This window comes from Miniopterus natalensis, chromosome 10, assembly GCF_054644295.1.
Source record: "Miniopterus natalensis isolate mMinNat1 chromosome 10, mMinNat1.hap1, whole genome shotgun sequence".
In the NCBI taxonomy this organism is placed as follows: Eukaryota; Metazoa; Chordata; class Mammalia; order Chiroptera; family Miniopteridae; genus Miniopterus; species Miniopterus natalensis.
Genome location: NC_142090.1, coordinates 2847853 through 2871394, shown reverse-complemented (window position 1 = coordinate 2871394; position 23542 = coordinate 2847853). Strand labels below are relative to the sequence as shown.

At 52.3% G+C, this 23542-nt stretch overlaps 1 protein-coding gene across 4 annotated transcripts in view; it reads right to left on the bottom strand.

Annotated features, from left to right (window-relative positions):
- PRKAG2 (protein kinase AMP-activated non-catalytic subunit gamma 2) overlaps positions 1–23542 on the bottom strand; it is a 165574-nt gene that overhangs the window by 15739 nt on the left and 126293 nt on the right. The window contains exons 6-8 of one of the 4 annotated variants that reach the window (XM_087820914.1): positions 23453–23455; positions 9703–9809; positions 654–735 (exon numbers count right to left, since the gene is read on the bottom strand). In XM_087820914.1, the coding sequence (XP_087677040.1) occupies positions 654–735; positions 9703–9809; positions 23453–23455 (192 nt within the window). Of the gene's footprint in view, positions 1–653; positions 736–9702; positions 9810–11136; positions 11143–23452; positions 23456–23542 lie in introns of all 4 variants that reach the window. The other 3 variants (XM_087820913.1, XM_087820912.1, XM_087820915.1) reach the window with 3 other exon arrangements.

Here is a 23542-nt window from a genome sequence, read left to right as displayed (position 1 = left end):
CATGATGCTTCTGGGGGCACTTAGATGGTTTCCTGAGAAGCATCCTGGAAACAGTGGTTTTATCCGTCCGGTGTGTGGAAAGTGCCTACTATGGGCCAGATGCCAGGACCGCAAGAGGAACCGGTAACCTCTTCACAGCAGTGAGTCGGGCTCCGGCGGGGGCCACGCCCAGGGTCTGCTCTGACCTCCAGGATGTGACTTACGGAGTTTAGATATTGTAAGTGACACGAGGTGTTAATAGGATAACAGTGATTCAGCAAAGGCCCTGATCACTTTTATATGGTTTCGTTTGCCCTGTAAAGGTGCCCCCCCCCCCCCCCCTCCCGCGAGGAAGCTGGGAGGGGCCGCAGGCGTGGAAACCTGAGCCCGGGTGGCGGACAGACAGTCGTCTGCCCACAGCCTGCCCCTCAGGCCCTGTCCCCGGGCCCAAGGGACCAGGCACCTCGGATCCTCCAGACACACCAGGTGCTGAATCAAGGGAAACGCAGTAAAAGCAGGCGAGCGACTGTGAATTTACGAGCGGATGTCAAAGCGAGGAAGCCCTTCCATTTGCTGGCGTTTACAGGGTGCATTCCGCCGGCACCTCTGGAAACGCCGCGGGCCTCCGTGTGAGGGTCCCCACCACAGCTTCTCCCGGGCCCGGCCCCGCTTACCTACAAAACTTTGTTTTTTACTCTCCCACAGCGGCGCCGCTCGCACACCATTGGCTACTAGGGCGAAGAAGGCCTTTTTAACCTGAGCGAAAGCGGGAGAGACAAGAGTCAGAGGAGAAACGCTTCACCAGAAACACCCAACCAGAGCGCACCGGTCACCGGCGCCGTTAGGTTTTCTAAGCTTGAAAAATGAAAAAAACAACTGAATTAACTAACATCAGCAAAACCGATTGTGTGTTATATTTAAAGGCACATCGGGGTTGGAGATTATTTTTTGAAACAATACAATGAACTTCAAAAACAATTTTTCTTAATGCATCTAAAGGCTCTCGCATACAGGGACTTTATATAGTAATTAAAACCATAGAAAAGAATTAAACCGCAGAGTTTAATTCCTCCTAGATCTGGTTCTTGGTTTATTTGCAAACACCGACGTTACATCGAATTCCTTGAAATGAAAATTTTTCTGTGTGTTCAGTAATAAAACAAACAAGCACATGTTCTCGGGTCCCTGAGGGTGAGAAAGAAAAGGTCTGACCGACGGAATTTGTTGGCGCTTTTGTATCTTTTAGGGACACAGCGTCCCTGTGCCCGCTGTGGGTCGGCCCCTGTTCAGGCTACACTCCCACGTCGTATCTCGCTGAATCCTCACGACGACACCCTTGGGAACCAGGGCGGGTGAAGAAGGCACGAGAGGTGATGGTTTATGAAAAGCCAAAAGTCCAGCCGGTGTGGCTCAGTGGCTGAGCATCGGCCTATGACCCAGAGGTCCCTGGTTCGAATCCCGGTCAGGGCACAGGCCCGGGTGCCGGGCCGGATCCCCAGTCGGGGGCGGGCAGGAGGCAGCCGATGGATGTTTCTCTCTCATCGATGTTTCTCTCTCTCCCTCTCCCTTCCTCTCTCTACGCAATAAAAACATATTAAAAAAAAAACCAAAAAAAGGCAAAAGTCCAGGGCTGCAAATGATCCTGTAAATACACTCAGCAAACCGGAAAAATGGTTCAACTTCATTAATTGCCGAAAAACCAAAAATGAAATGAAAGCAAGTTGAAAGGATCACTCAGAGCTGCTAAACAAGCCAATGCCTTTTAGTCAGAGCGCCTCATCCAAGTGCAGCTGTAAAACTACCGGTGGCGCCAAAATTCGTTAGGTTTGGTTTTTTTGAGCCACAGCCTGTATCAGGGATCACTGAGATTTTCCCACTGTCTGAACGCTTGCTTTCCCTCTGCTGAGTTATTTACGCGGACTAAAATTTTAGGAGTAGGGTTCCTGAATCCAAGATGTTAATGTGGCCCTGGCCGGTGCTGTTCAGTGGTTAGAGCGTGGGCCTGGGCACCGGAGGGTCGCGGGTTCAATTCCTGGTCAAGGGCACAAGACCTGGGTTGCAGGTTTTATCCCCGGGCCCGGCTGGGGCCTGTGCAGGAGGCAACCAATCGATGTGTCTCCCTCACATCCATGTTTCTCCCCCCTGACCCCTTCCCTCTTTCCCCGCTCCCTCTAAAAAAAAAGGTCAATGGGAAAAATATCCTTGGGTGAAGATTAACAAAATACAAAATAAATAAAATAAAATAATAAAAAAAAATAAAAATAAAATAAAATAATAAAATAAATAAAACAAAATATTAAATTTGTAAAAAAAAACCCAAAACAGATGCTCGATGTGGCATTATTCCTAATACTGAAAACAGAAAATCTCCATCCCCCACGAAAGCTAACTTGTTTAATACTTTTACCAACGACTGCCCAACAATATGATGATGAAAGCTATGTTGCAGTAAAAAGAAAGGTTTATGGCAGTGAAAAAATGCAGACTATATATTATAATCATATAAAATATATGCTGAAATGGAAAAGATCAAAGAGAAATAAGCGAAATAATAAACTTCTATGTCAAGGAGCTGGGGCAGGGAAGAATATTCCTTTAAAAAGTTCTTTACGGTTTTCTTTTTAATTAAGAAAATGAGTCTTTTTCTCCCTTGCTGTTTTCTAAAACCCCTGTTAACTTAATAACAAAAAGAAATGAGCGAATTACAGGAACCTGCAGCTTCGAATCAGAGCCTCTCTGTACCTTTAACGTGACAGATTCTGCCCCGGCCCAGAGTGACTCATACAGGCGCCCGGCGGGTTCGGGAACCTCATTAACTCGCCTCCGCCCGGCCGGCACCGGCCCATCTATCAGCTGGGCGCACTGGCAGGGACCCGGGGAGCGGGCGGGACTCAGAGCCCATCCGTACCCTGGACAGAAACGGGACTGAGTGGCGCCGGAAACTGACGGCATCGCTGGGAACCGCGGCCGGCATCGAGAGCTGCAAAAATATCCATCTTGCTTGTGTAACCAGCAGTTACGGCACCCGGGGACAGCGTGCCAGTTCGAGTGGGCTGCTATTTCTTTTATTTTTATTTATTGATTTTAGAGAGAGGAAGGGAGACAGAGGTGGAGAGAGAGACAGAGAGAGACACAGAGAGACACAGAGAGACACAGAGAGAGACAGAGTCGTCGATTTGTTGCTCCACGTATTGATGATTCATTGGCTGATTCTTGCATGTGCCCCGACCAGGGATAGAACCCGCAACCTTGGCATATTGGACGACACTCTAACCAACTGAGCTACCCGGCCAGGGCACCGGGCTGCTATTTCTACCTGGATGCTACTCTGGGGACCCTTGATTGTGGTCCTAGGAAGTATAAGAAAAATATACACAGTGGAGAAGTTTTAAAACACACAGGTTTTAAAACACATGAGACAGTCCTGCCCGGTGTGGCTCAGTGGTTAGAGCGTCTGCCCTTGAACCGAAGGGTCATGGGTTCAACTCCCGGTCAAGGGCATGTACCTGGGTTGCAGGTTCGGTCTTGGCCAGGTCAGGGCTCGTGGGGGCGGCAACCAGTCCATGCGTCTCTCTCACATCCATGGTTCTCTCTCTGCCCCCCCAACACTCTCTCTCTGAAAAGCAATGGAAAAAATATCCTCAGGTGAGGGTTATAAAAATAAAATAAAAAATAAAACACATGAAATATCTACTTAGCTGGTCTTTCTAAACTGGCTGGAGTAGGAAGGGGGTAGGGGCATCTTCTAGCAGAGGAAACCAGCATTAAAACCATCCATCGGAATCACCCGTGAAAGCTCCTGCCGTGCCCAAAGCTGCGGAGAGGCCGCCCCCTGCGGGCTCTGAAGACCGATGTCGGCCACCAGGAAAAACCATGACACAAGGCGGGCGAGACGCGCGAGTCACTACCTGAAAGCACCGCACGCACGGCACAGGCAGGGTCAAGGAGCTACCACTCTTGAGAGAAAAATTAAAAAAATGACTCGAGCGCCACAGGGGCTGTGGGGGTTTTTTTCTGAGTAATTCTCCAAACCGTCTTCCAATAGGCGGAGGCCAACCGAAAACTGGGACCTATCAAAGGAGCCGAGTCCAAGGCCGGATAAACACAAAGCAAACTGCGCCTCCGCACGGCCCGGACCAGATGCTGAAAACCGGAGCCCAAGAGAGGATCAGCCCGAGGGGAAAAGACATCAGCTCTCCAAGGGGCAGCCACGGGACCGGCAGGGGCCCCAGCGGAAGCAGGGGGCTCGTGTTCACGTTCAAATACGACGACCCTGGCCACGCCGCTCGGCTGGTCGGAGCATCAGTCCCATACGCCAAGGCTGCAGGTTCGATCCCCGGTCAGGGCACATGCAAGAATCAACCAGTGAATTTATAAATAAGGGGAACAATAAATTGATGTCTCTCATAAAAAAATAAAAAATAAAAAATAAAAAATAAATGACTGTTTTTTCAGAAACCAAAAAAAATAAATAAAAAAATCCTGCTTCCCCACAAGCACGTCTCTAACCTGCTCCGTAAAAGCTCTCCGCAGCCCCGAAACGCTGCACTCAGTGAGTCCCACGGCCAGGGTACGAGACACGAAGCCAAGGTTCTCACTGAGGCAGAGGCACCCGCTGCGGGCACTAGGCCGGTAACCTGGGTGTTAGGCGCCGATCGCGAGCGTTGCCCGGTTATTTCCGAGACAGAAGCCCCCCGGGGAGGGGCCGTCGGAAGGCCAGGGACCTGTAAGCATTTAAGGCGAGACGTGCCCTCGCTTGGGCAGGAAAAGGTAAAACAGGCAAACGCCAAGGAGGACGCCTGGGGGCTCTCCCTGGCTCAGGCTCTAACCCCCTCCGGGCCTCGACGTTCTGAGGGATGCAACGGGACCGGCGGGCTTGGGCGAGGAGACGTGCAGCCTGGTGTCGGCACTCGGAGGCACAGAGGATGAATGCTCTCATTTTCTGCCCTGTGCCGACGCAACCGGGAGCAGGCAGGGGAAGATTGACCGCTTTAATTTCCCCCGCACGCGGCGCTGACACGAACACACATCACGGAGGGAGTCACGACTCCGCCCTCGAAAGACCTACTGGGATATTCCACAGTGGATGCGACACACGCGCACCGTCCAGGCTCAAGGACCAGCTGCCTGCTTTGGCGGCCCGGCCGTTTGCAAGAAGGAAGCCACCCCTGGCTTTTTAAACACTTGCATGGAGTTGTTTGAGGAGCAATTTAAAGCTATAATTACAGAGCTCTTCACAGCTACAGAAGGCCCGGGCTGTTACAATTCACCCATGGACAGGATTCATCAAAGGACTGAAGCCCTGGCCGGTTTGGCTCAGCGGTTAGAGCATCGGCCGGCGGGCTGAAGGGTCCCGGGTTCGATTCCAGACAAGGGCATGCACCTTGGTTGCAGGCCGGATCCCCAGCTCCCGTTGGCAAGATGCCTTCAAAATTCCAAATGAAAGTGACTTTCATTACGCCAGCGTCTACACGGGGTATAAGGCCAGGGGTTCAGCCCCACCGTCTTCGCCCCCAGTTTTATACTTTTCTGGAATATTGAGAGGTTATCATTTTATCTATTTTTTATTTTTTAAATCTTCACCAGATATTTTTTCCATTGCTTTTTAGAGAGAATGGGAGGGAGGGAGGAGGGGAGAGAGAGAGAGACATCGCTTGGTTGCCCTCCACAGGGATCGAACCTGCAACCCAGACAGGTGCCCTTGACCAGGAATCGAACCCACGAACCTTCTGCGCTGGGGCCGCCGCTCCAGCCACTGAACCACATCCTCCAGGGCCCAGTTTTATTTCATTTTTTGGAATATTGAGAGGCTGTCATTTCATCTACTTATTAATTGGTCCTAAGAACGATTTAGCTTGTGGGGGAATCTCTCTGGATATCGATTATCATCAGCTTTCTCTCCTGGTTTCAAGTCGCTTGTTAATTAGATGACCTGACAGTGAAAGACCCTGTGGCGTCCGACTGCGTCTCAGCTGGAGCCCCCGGGAGGCGAGCCTGGCCCGCGCACGGCTCCTTGGGAACCTGACCCCAGGAGCGGGCCTGGAGGGCGGAAGGGCTGACCCGCCGCAGGTGCCCGGGTGAGGGGGGCGACCGAGCCGGCCGCAGGTGCAGTGGGACGGACGCACTCCACTCGGGTCTCCCAGGGCTGCCCACCCGCCTGCGCCCTCCGCTGGTTAAGGCAGCCGGAGGCGCCCGTGCTGCGCTGAGGGCGGTGGCTGCAGGGACGGGTGACGGGAAATGCCCACAAGAGGCATCCGACCCGACCAGCAACCTCGAGCCAGGCTGACCGAGGTTTAATCGCCCTTCTCTTCGGGTCCAGATGAGCCGGTAATTCCCTCACTGGGCCGGGCACTCCGTATCCTACCCACCAGGCCATCGCGCAGGCTCTGCCAACCGTCTAGCTGGCACCCAGACACGCCTGGCCTGGCGTCCAGGGTGCACCTCCCGTGACTTTCATTTTCGGTCCCTTTGCGATACGTTCCGAGAGATGACCGCTTCTCTTATTTTTTTTTGGTTAATAATTCATTCAAATACCGTACCTGGCCGGATGCCACCTTTCCCGCCTGCTGCCTTGGGCACCGGACCTTTCTCCGCAACTGCTCCAACACCTAGGAGCCTGGCGACCCGCCCCATTATACTCAGGGAAACCTGATTCAGTGCAGGGGGCCTCCTGGGGTCGCCACCCGTCTCGGGCTTTCACTCCCTCGAATCGACACTTAGATGCTTTGTCCACGTTGAAGACCATTCGTCTTGAGAGGGAGCTGCAGAGGGTCAGTGCCCCCTGGTCAGCGCCTGCAGGGAGAATCCCGAGCCGCAGGCCCCGCCCCGCCCAGTGGGCCTTATCCAATCCCAAGCGAGGTCACCGGCGCCCCGCGCCCGGGTCAGCCCTTCTCTGAGGTCACCCTGGACTCTGCTCCCCATCTACATTTTCTACATTTTCTCCAAAACCCTGTGCTTGGCAAACAGGCCCTTATTTGGATAGTTGCCTGTGCTCCCTTTCACTGGCACAGCAAACAATCCTATATTTAAAAAAAAATTTTAAAATGCTTTTATTGATTTTTAGAGAGAGAGGGAGGAAGGGAGAGGGACGGACAGAAACATCAATGAGAGACATCACGGACCGTCCGCCTCCTGCACGCCCCCCGCTGGGGATCAGGCCCTCAACCCAGGCACGTGCCCTGACCGGGAATCGAACTCAAGACCCTTTGGTACATGGGCCGACACTCTAACCACTGAACCACACCGGCCAGGGCCAGGTTCTTATTTTCCGAGATACAGTTCCTGGTTTCCCGCTGGGCCCTGGCAGAGACTGAACGACTGACGGGGAGATGCCAAGTGACCGTGTGGCTGGAGTCCCCGTAAATGGGGTGTGACCTGACCCCCGAAGCCAAACGGCTGGGCACCACCACAGCCGCATGGTCAGGGGCCCGTGGTGTCAGGGGTGGGCAGAGCTGGCGCAGGCCCGGGGAGGAGGGACACTGCCCCGGCAACACCTCCCCTGCCTGCGGCCGGCGTCACCTCCTGTCCTGCCCACACCCACAGCCTGGGCGGGGGGGACGCCTGTGACCCGCTGACCAGCAAGGGAACGCGGGGCTTGCTGCGCAGACATTCCTCGGGGCAGGCTGGCCCCGCATTTTTCACGTATTACTCACTCCGGCTAAATTCTAAATTCAGAAGAAAATCCATTTCCTGGCCGAGGAGAAGCCGAGAGAGGGAGACCCGGGTGGCAGCAGCTGTCCTTCTCCGGCGGTGGGGAGCCGGCGGCCAGGGTGCCGGGTTCTTGAGACGTGAGCCTCGGGGGGGGGGGGGGGGGCTGCGGGGAGGTAGGCCGGACCCAGCAGCACGTTTGGGGAATTCAGACTTTCTAGTGCTTTCTTAAAAAATATGTTTTTATTGATTTCAGAGAGAAAGAGAGAAACATCAATGATGAGAGTCACTGATCGGCTGCCTCCTGCCCCCCCCGACTGGGGATCGAGCCCACAACCCGGGCATGAGCCCCGGCCGGGAATCGAACCCTGACCTCCTGGTTCGCTGGTCAAGGCCCAACCACCGAGCCACGCCAGCCGTGCTTTCTAGCTGTTTCACTACCGAAATCTGTAGTTACAGTGGCAAAGGCTGCATCTCTTAGTGTTACTATCTGTCACCTCCCTACTGTAACATTGTATTCGGAGGCTTCCCTCTCCTCTGTGTCGAAGGATCAGAGGCTCCTCGGGTTTCAGAGGGACCTTGAAGGGTACCTGGTCCGGAGTGAATTTAGCAAAGCTCTAAGATACAAATAACCTGCAAAACCCAGTTGCATTTCTTTTCTTCTTTTTTTTAATCGTCACCCAAGGAGTGAGGATATTTTTTTCCCCATTGATTTTTAGAGGAAGTGGAAGGGAGGGAGGAAAGGGGGAGAGGGAGAGGGGGAGGGAGAGAGAAACACTGATGTGAGAGACACACTGACTGGCTGCCTCCCGCACGCACCCCGATCAGAGCCGGGAATTGAACCTGCAACCCAGGTACGTGCCGCTGACCGGAACTGAACCCGCAACCCTCTGGGGTGGAGGCCGACGCTCTAACCACGAAGGCACACCGGCCAGGCCAGCTGTATTTTCTGCACGCTAACGAAACACTGGACAATAAAACTGGAAATGAACAAGACTTGTTTTTACATTCCTGAGAAATGCAGGCAGAGTGGCCCTCAGGGCCCAGGTGTCATCCTCCGAAGAGCTATGGGGCGGGGCAGGCTGCTGGGAGCGACACAGGCCAGGCTGGGGGAGGGCGGGGAACGGTCCCAGAGCACTGGGCAGGGCTGGCAGGGCCGGGGCACCTCTCCCAGGGTGGCTGAGGGCACCTGACCCCCACCCTTCACCTTCTGCGGAGCGATGGGCACAGCCGCCCTCCGTGGGCCTTGGTCAGATCCGAACCCGCAGGGCTCCTGCCCTTCTGAGTCCCTCCCAGTCCCTCAGGGGTTCTCCTGGGAACGACCCTAAGAAAGTGCTGATTCCCATAAATACCTGGCTCTGCCACTACTTCTGGGGAGAACACAACTGAGGACAATCCTGCTTGGCGAAGACTTATGTATAAGACGCTAAACGCAGACACGCACATACGGGTGACACTTGCTGTCACACTGAATGTGTTATTTAGCACTTTTTACATACAATTATAAGTCATATCGGTATAAAATGAGCTGCAGTAAGCACGGGTTTAATCCCAAAAGGGTCAGGTTCAAATTTTCTGCTAAAATTTAAGATCAATAAAGTTCTCTCAAGAGATTATCCACCGTAGTAATTTTTTTTTTTTCTTTGTAACCGGTGTTATTTCAGATTAGTTTATGACATATTCTACTAAATAAAACAAAACAAAATAAAACAAAACAGCAGGACCCACCGAGGGAGGGAGCAGTTTCATGTTAATAGCTCAGACTTCGGTCTGGACCCCACCTCTCACCCACTCTGTGGATTAAGACCTTAAGTTCTAGAATCTGTGGTTTCGGCTCCGTGATTTAAGCTCCTTAACACTAGGCGTTGAGTTTTTTTATCTGTAGAAAGAGGACAGTGATAGCACGTTCCCCATAGGCTGCCACAAAGATCATGAATTCGGACAAGACCTCGGCGCAGTGCCTGCTGCGTGGACAGGCCCCGATACGCGTCCGCTGGTATTTCCGGACTGGTCTGACCTCGCCAGGTAGCCATCCAAATAACACACTGAGGATACACAAGAACCCGGCACGCTTACTTGTAATGTTGTATCGAAGACGACAAGCTTGGAGCTGGTTGGCACGATGTCGTAACACTTGTGTGACCTCATGAATCGCATGTAAACGCCACTTTCTGAGTCTTCTGCTAAGAAGAGAAAAAAAAAAAAAAGGCAAATATCAGTAATAACGGAGAACTCCCTCAACTGAAGTATACGTATGAAAAACCTACCGCCGACGGACTTAACCGAAAATATGAAATGTTTTCTCTGCACGCACGAGGAGAAGACACAGGCATCTACTCTTGCTAACGCAACACTGGGCTACAGGTCGTCGCTGGTGCAATAAGGCAAGAAAAAAAAATGAAGCAGACAGGTTGAAAAAGAAAAAGCGAAACTTTGTATCTGCAGACTACATGATTTCCTACATAGAAAATACCAAAGGATCTACAAAAAAGTTTCCAGATCTAAAAAAAAAAAAAAGGTTAGCAAGGTCACAGAAGGCAGAGTTAATAAACTAAAAACATGCTACTGTATCTCTATACACTGTTGATGAACAACCGGGCAGTAAAATTTTTTTAACATGAAGGTTTTGTTGGGAGCAGAGACGCCGATCACGTTCTGTTGACCGTGATTGTTAGCTAGTTAGAAGAAATAGTGATCATGTTCTGTTAACTGTGATTGTTCTGTTCTCATTAGAAAAATCGCTTTCTAACCTGGCTGGGAGTTGTACTCCCCGGGACATGGGAGTTGACCTTGGAGCTCGGTCCATTCTCTTTATCATGGAAAGATAACACACTTGTTCCCGAAACAAAGGGGTACCAGGGGCGCCCCGCCCTTTTGCAAACCCCCAGCCTGCGTTTCCTGTAACCTGTAAACCATTCTATCCGTGCTTATTCCTTTTTGCCCCCTTCTACCCAGGATAAGCAACGGGCTTATGGGGGGGGGGGCGGTAGAGCTGATTTTATGTGGACAAATCCTGCTGCTCTCCCATGTTGCTGGCATTATTGCAATAAACGCTCATATATGATTCAACCTTTTCTCTGCTTAATTGGCTGAAGCAGCGACAGGCAGTCTGGACCCGCTGTGCCCGGTTCCAGCACCGTTTACATAAATATCTTTAGGAAATAATAGACCTACACAAAAGCACACCCAAACGGTAACCACGTGGACAAGTGTACGTCTTTCTGATCGTTTAAATCTCTGTAAGAATTAACTGACAATTGGCAAAACTGACAATTAACTGACAGTGCACAGTGGGGTTTGGAGCACGTTTACTAGTAGGCTGAGTGGCACCACCGTCCGACCAATGATACAGAAATCCAGGAATCCTCCTTGTCACGTCGCCTCCTTCGTCCTAACCAATTTATCACAACGCGCTATTGAGTTTACACCCAATTCTCTCTTAAACCCATCCGTTCCCCTCTGCCTCCGGGGTCACCGCCCGCGATCTAATAAACACCCTGACTTCCTAACTGGCCTCTTGCTTCCCACCCTGTTCCCTTTCCAGCTGCCCACGTGGCATCCAGAATGGTGTTGCCAGACATAAATCTAACCCCGTCACCCCTCTGCAGCCAACACTCAATGGCTTCTAAGGACTTTAGAAAAGAAAAAAATGACAAAATCCTTGACCCTGCCTTGAAAGGTCTGGTTCCCCCTCTGGCCTCCCCGGGGCTTCCTCCAGTCACCACGTCTTCTCTTAGTCCCTCCGAAATGCTATGGTCTCTCTTCCCACAGAGCCTTCGACGGCTGGGTCCTCGGCCTGGAATACCTTCTCCATCTCTTCTTGGCCCAGTTAATTCCTCCCTCCTTCGCTAGGCCAGCTCATGGACGTGACTGAGAAGTTGTGGAACCAAGAATTTGAACCCAGATGCCTTTTTTAATCTTAATCTTCCCCTGAGGATATTTTCCCGTTGATTTTAGATAAGAGTGAAAGGGAGGGAGAGGGAGAGAGAAACATCAATGATGAGAGGTCACTGATCGGCTGCCTCCTGACTGGGGATTGAGCCCAAACCCGGGCATGGGCCCTGACCCGGAGTTGAACTGTCAACCTTTTAGTGCATGGGACTGGAACCACCTGAGCCACACCAGCCAGGGCTGTTGGACCTTGTTTTTGACGACCTTGACCGTTTGGAGGGGGTGCTGGGCAGGCAGCCTGTAGAATGGCTCTCAGCTCAGATGTGTATGATGTTTCTCTCGTGATCTTAACCTTGGGGCTGTGTTCCGGGAGGAAGACCGTAAGGTAAGACGCCGCCTCGTCCCACCACATCGAGGGTACCTTCTGGCCCACCTGGCTCAGGGGGCAGCTGTCAGTTGCCCCACTGTACTCTCTCCCTCCTTCTCGAGGAGGTCACCCCGTGGGGTCCACGCCTGAAGGGTCCGGGGTGACGCTCCACCTCCTCGAGGGCGGAGCAGCGACGGAAGAATTCGGAACGGGAGAGCTGTCTGTCTGTCTGCCTCTCTCAGTACAGACTCCGGACGTCTACGTCATACTCGGAGTTCCACTCCAATGCTACGTTAGGACTGGTCAGAGCTTGTGCCCGGGCCGGCAGGGTGCTCCCCGGCGTGAAGGGTCTGGGTGTAAGTGTGGAGCACACTCCAAGGTCCCTCAAGTCTGCCCTGACCCTGACTCCTCCCCGGACTCCCCCACTCACACCTGCAGCCTCCACATCGGCGGGGACCTGAGGGGAGCTGGATGGGCCTCTGGGGTCCTCTGTGTGCGTGTCCTCAGGAGGCAGTGACAGTGAGGGCGCCGTGGGGCTCCCTGGGTTCTTTCCGGAGCACCCGCCAGCCCCCCCGACAATGACAGCCGGGTTCCCTCCATCACCGACGACTCGCATTGTACACGTGTTACAACCAATGGACCGAAAAAATGGTAATGAACAAATTATTCACAGAAATCCATGGGTTACTCAGATTCCCTTAGTTTTTCTCTCTCCGGGATAGTGTGTTAAGTTCGACCATGTCTCCCCTGAGCAGCTCCTCGTGGGCGGGACGGTTTCTCAGACGGTCCTGGTTCTGGTGGCCTGGGTCGCTCTGAAGAGGGCTGGGGGGACGCCCCTCGACTGGAATGTCTGATGTTTTTCTCCTGATTAGACTGGGGTTTGAGGAAGATAGAGAATGCTTTTTTTTTTTTAAAATTCTCATCTGAGGATATTTTTTCCATTGCTTTTGTGAGAGAGTGGAAAAGAGAGAGAGAAAGAGAGGGGGAGAGAAACACCAATGTGAAAGAGACACATCGACTGGTTGCCTCCTGCACGCACCCCAACTGGGGCCAGGGATCGAGCCTGCAACCGAGGTGCACCCCCCTTGGCCAGAATTGAACCTGGGGGGCCCTTTAGTCCACGCAGGCCGATGCTCTAACCACCGAGCCAAACCAGCCAGGGCTAGACAATGTTTTTTTTTGTTTTTGTTAAATGTAAAAAGCCTGACCCAAGAAAGCAAACAAATTGCGACAAAATTCATTTTGGTTCGCCGTAGAAACAGATGACTATTGATGGAATAAAATAACATCAACAATGCAAGTGTCTGCACTTAAGTTAGGAAAAGAAAGTAAAATGTTCTAAAATGTCATCGCTTCTCCACACGCAGGGTAAAGCTTCCTGACGTCAGGTGGCCTCACCTGCGTTACTGACATTAAGATGAAACCTCAAAAGGCACTTGCAGGGAAAAATGCACCAAAACAGAGAAAACTAGAGCGATCTGGAGTTAAACCCAAAAGAAAAAAAAACAAAACCACAAAAAACAACAAAACCACCCGACACTAACAGGGTGCTTGGAATGCATTATTAAAATTCCTGAGCACGCATGAGGTTCAAACTCTCATTACCGCCCAGGTAGCTGGGGTTAGATAGTATCGCAGTGTTCCATTCTTTTGTTATTTTGTATCTCCCTGCGTAGCCGCATAGTTACAGTGTTACACTGGCACCCGAGCTACTGCTCAACCAGAGGAGGCCGTTTGTGGACGGACGGGAAACCTCAGCGCCCTCCCAGTGATACGCTAACCCAGCATCGTCGTCCCAGGGAGTTGCCGGAATGCTGCCGGGAAGCAGAAAGCACACGGTCAAGTGTTTAATTTGTGATGGTCAACGAAACAATTCGAAAACGCCGCATCTATGTTTCAAAGGGAAGCGATCAGACACACCAACCAGGAAACCCGAGGAAGCAAGCATTTCTCTTCCTAAAAGGTCTGACTACAGTTCTAGCCAGTCTGGCTCCATGGTTAGAGTGTCGGCCTTTGGACTGAAGGGTCCCAGGCTGATTCGGGCCAAGGGCACGTGCCTCGGTTGCGGGCTCGATACCCGGCCAGGTCGGTTGGGGTATGAGTGGGAGGCAACCAACGGATGTCTCTCACACATTGATGTTTCTCTCTCCTTCCCACTCTTTCCGAAAAGCCATGGAAAAATATCTTCCAGTGAGGGTTAAAATAAAAAATAAATAAAAGATCTGACTACATACCACCCTTGGCTCAATACCCCACCCCCCATCTTTCCACATTTCTAGCCATAGGACTCTAGCTCACCACATCCCCTAGGGACCTGACACTCGAGGGTCCCACAGATGCTTCCTTTGGGAACGTGATCCTTGTTTCCGCGTCTTCTCTGTGCATGTTCTCTGTTCCAAATGGTGCCTTCCCATCGCCCCTCCCTTTCTGTAACGGGTTGAATAGCGGGCCCCCCAAAGATACCCTTCCTGGCACAATGGAAGACCTTATTTGGAATAAAGGTCTTCTCTGATGTAATGAAAGGAAGGATCTTGAGATGAGATCATCCTGGATTAGGGTGGGCCCTCAATCCAATGACCAGGAGAGAGAATTGGAGACACATAGATGACCATGGGAAGACGGAGGCAGAGATCAGAGCGACACAGCCACAAGCCCAGGACACCAAGGGCGGTGGCAAACCACGAACGCTGAGGGCGAGGGGCCTGGGGGAGACTCTCCCTCAGAGCCTCCAGAAGGAGCCAGCCCTGCCGACACCTGGATTTCAGACTTCGGGCCTCCAGGCTGCGAGAGAACAAAGCTCCGTCGTTCTAAGGCACCAAGTGTGTGAGAGGAGGCCTCAGGAAACGAAGGCACCTTCAAAGTTCAGTTCAAAGGCCCGTAACACCTTCCCGAAGACCCTCAAGTCAGAAGGAATCGCTCCAGCTTCGACACTCCCATTCGAGTTTTGTCACTTTTTTTTTTTAATCCTCAGAGAAATTAAAATATTTTTTAAGTATCAGAGGATATTTTTTCCATTGTTTTTCAGAGAGAGACTGGAAGAGGGCAGGGGGAGGTGAGAGAGAGAAACATGGATCTGCAGGAGACACACTGATTGGTTGCCTCCTGCCCACGCCCCAACCGGGGGTCGAGCCTGCAACCCAGGGACGTGCCCTTGGCTGGAATCGAACCCGGGATCCTTCAGGCCTCCGCCAACACGCTAACCGCTGAACCAACTGGCCAGGGCGGTCACTCGCTTTTGGAGCTGCACGCCTTGCACCGTTAGGCGTCTGCATTTCCCTTAGACCGTAGCTTTCTGAGGCCGTGGACACGCGCCCGGCAAGTTCCTCTGGGTGTCAGGACAGGCCTCGGGCCTGCTGAATTACATGTCACCAGCAGACACACCAGTAAAACGCAGACGACCAAGGAGGAGTCTGAGGTTACGACGTGACATTTCTAACCTCAGAGAGAAAACCAACAACATACGTGAGTTTAAAAGACTACTGTTGATTCCAGATTTAGTGATCAGTAAGGTAACTTGATTTACAGGCCTTTATAAGATCGAGGGGTTGAAAAGGGATGTTTTCAGTCGCAGAAATAATGCACCTATGGAAATGCCCCATGGAACTTTTTTTTAAAGCAAAACTGGGTTGATCTAAAGCTTAAAAGTGTTTGCAGGGATATTTTACACTGAAGCTATTTTCTACGTGTATTGGACAAAAAAAAAAGCAATAGAATTGAGTAAAACTGCTGAAGCCCTGAAAACGTTCACAGTATCGTAAACATTTAAAAAAAAACCCAAAATACAGCAAAACAACTTTACAGTCATAAACGACTTTTTCTCAAAACTATTTACACAGGATTTTAATTTAGAATGTGTAAAAAAAGCATATCCTACGATGGTGTGAATTTATGACATTTCCAGCCTCAACTGTATGAAAATGAACAGACTGCACTGTCATCGGTCATTTGTTCGCCTGAGAAAGACGAGGCCGAGGGAGGGGACAGAGAGGACGAGAGGAGGAGGTGACGGTGGGTGCCGCCCCCAAGCACCGGCCGAGGCAAGTGTCCCCCAGGACGCCGAGGGACACAACTCACCCAAGGGAGGTGACAAAAAATATCAAAGGCCGGTTTCAATGAACTTGACTCGGGAACGGTATCGCCAAACCTTGGGCAGCACAGAGAATTAATTCCGCTCGCTCTGGGCCACACGCTCCAGTGAACTGCTCGGACCCCGGAGACTTCGAGTCAAAGAACATAACGAAAGCCTTTGAGTACGGAACAGTAACTGCTCACTGTGACCAGCTCCTGTCGCTCTGCTGCTGTTGCTAAATCCACAACTAGAAACACCGGCTCGCCGCGGGGCCTAAATTTCTTTTCTTTTTTTTTTTTTTTATAGTTTATTTTGATGGAGAGAGGAAGGAGAGGGAGAGAGAGAGAAACACTGATGTGAGAGTGAAACGCCGATCGGCCGCCTCCCGCACGCCCCCTGCTGGGGACCGAGCCAGCAACCAGGCGCGTGCCCTGACCGGGAATCGAACCGGCGACCTCTTGGTGCCAGGATGACACCCAACCAACCGAGCCACACTGGCCAGGGCCACAGGGTTTAATTTTAAAGTTAAAAAATGTTTACGATGATCAATGTTAGTTATTTTTAAATTTATCTTTTATATTTCTTCCCACATTTAGAAACTCAAGTTTACTACACGCCTATGGTATCTCTTCTCTTTAGAAAACCATTTCAGAGAGTCGAGCAAGAAATAGGCAAAAAAGGGGGGACACGGATGTTAAAAGCATACAGACAAGATTAAACTCATGTAAATTTCCCTCAAGTGCTTAGAAACAGGAATATGAACAAAGTCAAAGCTCAGATATAATTTTAAAGGACTTATCAGGTAGCAGAATAAATGAAACGAATTAGATTTTTTTTTTTCCTTTCCGTGCTTTTTGCGTTTGGTTTCGTATGTGTTGGGGGCCAAGCGTCCACTGAAGAGGGCAATGCGTGTACTTTTCTAGATTAGGGGCGAAGAGCTGTGAGGAAAGAAGGAACCTGTAGGCGCGTAAAGGCACAGAGTTTCCCTGATCAGGAACTTCGAGGAGCTCCAACAAACGCTCAGGGAATGTCTCAGAAGGACAAAGCAGTGACCTTGAAACTGTACGTGACTCCCGTCAGAGGTTTCAGATGGCTTCGTGGGGCCCGGCCGGAGTGGCTCAGCGACGGAGCCTCACCCCAAGAACCAGGGGGTCACCGGCTCGATTCCCGGTCGGGGCGCAGGGTCGGGGGGCAAGGTTGGGGCGCAGGGTCGGGGGGCAGGGTCGGGGCGCGTGCCCAGGCTGCGGGCTCCATCCCTGGGGGGGGCGTGCAGGAGGCAGCCCGGGGATGTTTCTCTCTCTCTCTCCCTCTCCCTTCCTCTCTCTCTCAAACCAATAAAAGACATATATATATAAAAATAAATAAAATGGCTTCGTGTGGAATTCTAGGAACCACGGCACTGAAGCATCTATCCCAGCCTGTTTCCTCTTTTTCAGGAAACAGACCCAATCACTGAGCTGCAACAACAGTGAGGACAAGGTCAGCCCACGGGGATGGAGCTCCCAGCACCCGACAGGTCAGGAGAGTAACCAGCACCTGGACCCGGACAATGCCCGGAACCGCCCGCCCCGCCCGGCACGCCCAACGGGCTTTCGGCGTTGGGAAGAAGCCGCCCCCTCTCGCCAGCTGATGAAGGACCGTTTTAAAGCAGCTACTCCAACGTCTCCTGGGATGCCCGCAGGTTTCTCTCCTCTCACCCGCTGGCATTACGTCCTCGGTGGGCGCCCGGGCACAATGCAGTCTTCTTGCGCTTCCAGGGCGAGCCTGGCTTGCTCGCGGCACATGACTCACGGCGCTGATGTTTACGTAGGAGCCCGGCCCATTATTTCAAATGCCAGGTTGATCATTTGTTTTCCTCTCTGGGCGCTGTCATCTGGTTCTGATGTCGGGGTCAAGCCAGCCTCGCGGGAGGCGCTGGGAAGCTCCATCCTCTCCCGCGCCCTAAAGCAATCCAAGCCACGGCCGCAGGAACCGGTCCTCGAAGGGCTGAGAGGACTCGCCCACCAACAGGCTGAGAATCAGGCCTCTGCGCAGGCAGAGCAAGGGTGAGGACTTTTTATTATTTTTATTTTTAAAAATTCTCATCTGAGGATGTGTTTTTATTGAGGTTAGAGGGAGAGGAAAGGAGAGCGGGAGAGAGAGAAAAAACGTCGATCGGTTGCCTCCTGTATATGCGCCATCTGGGGATCAAACCCGCAACCTGCGTATGGGGCGATGCTCTGAACACCCGAGCCACCGGCCAGGGCTGGGGGAGGCCTTTGAATTACTTTTGGTAAAAAGCAGCTTTATTAGCCCTGGTCGGGCAGCTCAGCTGGTCAGAGTCGTCCCGATGCGCCAAGGTCGCAGGATTGATCCCCGGTCAGGGCCCAGGCAAGAAGCATCACTAAATGGAACAAGAAATCCAGGTTTCTCTCTGTCCCACCCCTCAAATCAGTACATGAAACTACTTTTATTGAGATAGAGTCACATCCATACCGTTCACCCATTTCAAGTGTACAATTCAATTAAACACTTTTTAAATTCCTTTTATGCTGATTGACCAGAGAGATAATCCACTAACGAGAGAAAAAAAAATAATATTTATTCAAAAGTGATTGAAGGAAAAAGGTGATTTTAAAATTTATTGGTCAAGTTTGATACATACAGGTTTCTTTCAATGTTATTTTCTACATCTCCGCACTTGCGATGAAGAAGCCCCTTATTTCGAACGTGTCGCATTTTAACGCGAGCAGGCCCGGCCGCGGTTTATCCGCTGTACTGGTCTTTCCCGAGAACGAACCTTCCGTTTCCGTTGAGCGGGAGTACGCCTGGATTTGGTTTCACTGGCTGCCGTCAGGTCAGGACTTGGGGAGGGAAGGGAAATAAACTGATATATTCAGCAAACCATCCTGAGTCACACGTGGGGCGGCCCACAGCGGGCAGCCACCGGGGGCACCACCCAAGCCCCTACTGTGCCTTCGGATCCCGACGGGACACGCTCGCTCCCTCAGACGGACGCATCACAGGTGACCAGAGCCTAAACTCAGGCCCGTCATCGCCTGCGCATCTTTGGGGCTTAGCGATATGATAAAACCCTTCTGCTGTGGGCCCCTGGCTACCCAAAACACAGCACGTCACGGCCCTCCAATACGGGCACGCATGACGTGAGGAATGACGATTTGAGCCTGGCCAGGGCGGCTCAGTCGGTTGAGCGTCGACCTAGGATCCAGGAGACGCGGTTCGACTCCCACATCCCCGTCGCGGGCTTGCTCCCCGGTCGGGTGCATGCAGGAGGCAGCTGACCGACGCTTCCTTCTCGCCGGACGTCTCTCCCCCCCCAAAAAAAATCAATAAAAACATGAAAAAAAGAAATATAATATCAAGTCAAATTATGATAAAAGGGCCTGCAGAGTATAAGGCTCCGACGACTGGAGCTTCCTTTCCGCCCGAGGGCCTCGGGTCCTTTCCTCGGGCTGCAGGCAGGAGCCAGGCCCCTCCGGCGGGGACTCGGGCATCCAGGTTCCCGGGGGAGCGAGTGCAGAAGGAAAGCAGGCAGATCTAGACCGGACCTGCATCAGAGCCGCCACCGCCTTCTGTGACCGTGAGCCGGTTACGTAACCCCTTGGAGCCTGAAACGCATTTGTCAAGTGGGGATAACACCATCTTTCCTGCAGGTGATGCTGAGGAACAGGGACGGATAAACAGCTCATCACAAATGCTGCCGACTGGCCCAGGCGCCCGATGCTCACGTGGGCAAGTCCAGCCGTACAGACGGGGAACCTACCCCTGGATGGGCGGCTGTCGCCCGACGGGGGCACTAATGGTGACGTTGATTTTTAAAAAAATCCTCTCCCAAGGATATTTTTCCCATTGTTTTTCAGAGAGAGTGGAATGGAGAGAGAGAGAGAAACATCCATGTGAGAGAGACGCGTCGACTGGTTGCCTCCTGCATGCACCCTGACCAGGGCCGGGGGCTTGAGCCTGCAACTGAGGCACGTGCCCTTGGCCTGAATCGAACCCGGGACCCCACAATCCGTGGGCCAACGCTCTAGCCTCTGAGCAAAACCCGCCAGGGCTCTCACAGCTTTTAAGTGGAAGCAACGGGACTCCGGCCTGGGTCTGACTCACGATGGCTCTAATTATATACGCGACTTAAAGGGGGGGTGGGGGGGGCGCCCCAAAGTTGGAGACGTCAAGGTGGAAAGCGACAGCCACTCGGAGGGCATAAGCCGGCGCCCCGGGACGCGGGCGTGGGCGTCGCTGACGGGCCAGTGGCCTGAGTAAACACTGCATTTCAAGGAAAACCAGCCTGTGATCTACAAGATAACAGTTTCCTGGTAGCAGCCTCCTGTTTGTTACAAAGTTACAAAGGGCCAGGCGCGCACATGGAGCCAGGCCTGCGGGAACTCCGCGACCCTACCCGGGTTCAGGTACCCGGAAACAGCTCAGAGCGCCAGAGAGGCCGATGAAACAGACGAAAGAAGTGACCAAATTTAACCCAAGGGCTCCCAAGTCAGTTTCCTCCCCCAAAAGGCTCCCCCCCCCTTATTATCAGAGGCACCTTACGTTCTCTCCCCCCAACATCGGCATGAACGCAACCAGAGGAGGGAGACCCAAGGCTTCCCTGGGGTCCCAGGTTACCTAGGCCACTCGACACGCTTCCCCTGCTGTTCCTGCCTTTCAGGTGTCCCCTCCTGGGAGCAATAAACATATTCGGACTCCTATTTATAGGATATATATATATATATAATTTTTATATATAATATATATAAATATATATATATTTAGGTGGGAGACACACGAGCCATTGTCCTTCCCTCAGTCCCTCCACCGAGACACTGCTCTGTGATTACGACACGGTAACTCGGCGAATGGATGTCCTCCCAGCGCCTCTGACAGAAAGTCCTCCTTTTCTTAAATTATTATTAATATGTTTTCATTGATTTTTAGAGAGAGAGGAAGGGACAGGGAGAGAGAGACAGAAACAGCATTGAGAGAGAAACATTCATCGGCTGCCTCTGACTGGGGACGGAGCCCGCAACCCAGGCCTGTGCCCTGGCCGGGAATCGAACCCTGACCTCTTGGTTCCTGGGTCGACCCTCGACCGCTGAGCCACACCGGCCGGGCAAAGGCCTTAATTCTTCTTAAGGCGTGACCCGGACCCCTCGAAGTGCACTAAGTCTAACCGGCAGAGTAAAAGTTAAAGCTCATATATATATATATATATACACACACACACATACTCCAAACATTTACTAAAAACTAAGTCCCGCTCATCACAGGATCTCCGAGAGCGGGTAAATGTTAAGTTGTCGGTCCCTGCCCTCCTGGAGCTTACAAATCAATGGCAAAGAAACGTGGGTAACGCGTGTCTCCCTCCCAGCCCAGATCGACTGTGGGGCATCGTGAGACCCTGCGAGACGGTCAGATGTCCGGGGAGCGCAATATTTAGGCAGGAAAATTGGGAGGACCTGGTCGCTTGGGTGTGGGAGAGCGAGCGAGCCACGGCTAAGCACCATGCCTGTTAACAGGAAACACACTCAGCGGATGGGGTGCCACTTACTGACTCGGGCTCGCTTTAGAAAAAGGGGGGGAGGGGGCAGGAGGCTGAAGCAGACAGGCTGTGACGTGCACCAGGCAGAGACGCGAGCAGGTAACCAAATCCGCAGGTGAGGCCTGGCTGCAGGGATCTACCTGGGATCGCCCGTTACTAAAGCATCGGGGTAACTAAATCCATGGGATTAAGACACTGGGCAACAGGTGTCACGGTAACCGGAGCCCGGGAAGGACATCGGAGGGTCTCGGATGAGGGTGTGGAAAGAGAAGGGACCTAGGACAGGGCCGCGAGGATGCCCAGCGTCTGATGCTCGAGAAAGAAGAGCGACGTGAGGTACGCAATGACCTCACCAAGCCTGTTACCAAACCGGGAAAAAAAAGTAAGAAACGAACAGGCAGACACGTCGGAGGAATGCTGTGTGGGAGACGGGACAGACATTTCTGCGGACTGTTACTCAGAGGCCTGGGGCGTGTCCCCTGGCGTCTGCAAAAAGGAGCCACGGGCGAGCACCTCAGGGAGCTTGGGCGGAGCCGTGAAAATGGGCCAAAGAAAGAAGAGGGGAGAAGACAGAACGAGGGCTTCCCAGTAAAGGATTATTTCCTATCGGTTATGCAGACAGGCTCGGGGCTCGGACTTGCAAAGTCTGTGCTTGTAACCTGCTCCCCCCATGTTCCCCCGAAGTAATTTATTTAACCTCTTCTTTTTTTTTTTTAAAGCGTGTTTTTAAAAAAACAAATTTTTATTGATTTCAGAGAGAGGAAGGGAGAGGGAGAGACAGACAGAAACATCAATGACAGAGAAACATCGATCGGCTGCCCTCTGCACGGCCCCTGCTGGGGATCGAGCCTGCGACCCGGGCACCTGCCCCGACCTGGATCGAACCTCGACCTCCTGGTTCATGGGGTCGACGCTCAACCGCTGAGCCACACTGGCTGGGCTAACCTCTCACTTTCAGGACATCTTCTTCTATAAAACGGGGGACGCTAAACATATGTCCCCCTTAAGGCTGTCCTGAGGATTAGAGGAGATACACGTAAGGGGCTTGGAACAGGGCCAGCTATTACCATCATCATAAAAAATATAAAAATCCTCCAATTTTTTTTCAAGTAAACGCCAAATGCTTTGTAGCACCAACTGTTTTCCGACTTTAAAATTCACAGGTAAGCCTGGCCAGGCGTGGCTCAGTGGTTGAGCGTCGACCTAGGATCCAGGCGATCGGGGTTCGATTCCCGGTCGGGCCACATGCCCGGGTTGCGGGCTCGATCAGTGACTCATCATTGATGTTTCTATCTCTCTCTCCCTCTCCTTTCCTCTCACTGAAATCAATGGAGATATATTAAAAAAATAATAATAATAAATAAAATAAAATTCACAGGGAAGATGGGAAGTCACAGGGGCGCTGGTTTAACAACCTTCCAGGGTTTGCCCGCCCTGCACAGAGTTGCAGGCGGGGACCACCCAGGCCACTGGACAGGCGTCTGGACCCCCGGGGTCCACAAGACAACTCCTGTCGGACGTAAGCTCATCAATGCGCAGCTGGGTCCTGACTTCAGAGACAGGGAAAGCGCACCTGGGAAATGACTGCATGTGGTAAGCTAGAGGAGAAACAGTTCGTTAGAAACGTTTGGTAAAACTGCAACAATGTCTACAATCGGAAACAATGTCTCCTGTGTAAGGGGAGTGTGCGAACTCAGACGGGAAGGTGGAGGCCGGGGACAGACGACCAGAGCGGCCTCTGCTCCGTCACGTGGCCGAGGAGCCCCCCAGCTGTGCTGTCCCCGCAAACCTGACACTTGACGTCTCTGCCACCAGAGGTCAGCACCTGTCACACTATCGTCAAGAAGCCTCCAAGTGCACTCGGGAGCCTCCAGCAGCTGCTCCGAGCTCAGGGGTCCTTTCTCGGGTCACCACAAACGGGCAGAGATAATTCGTCCTTAAGCAAGTCCGAGTAGCGTTTCTCAACCTTCTTGTCACTGCCCATCTCCCCTCTTTTTGTACACTTCCCCTTAACTGTCCTATCCCCGTGAAGCTAAAACCACAGACACACAGGGTG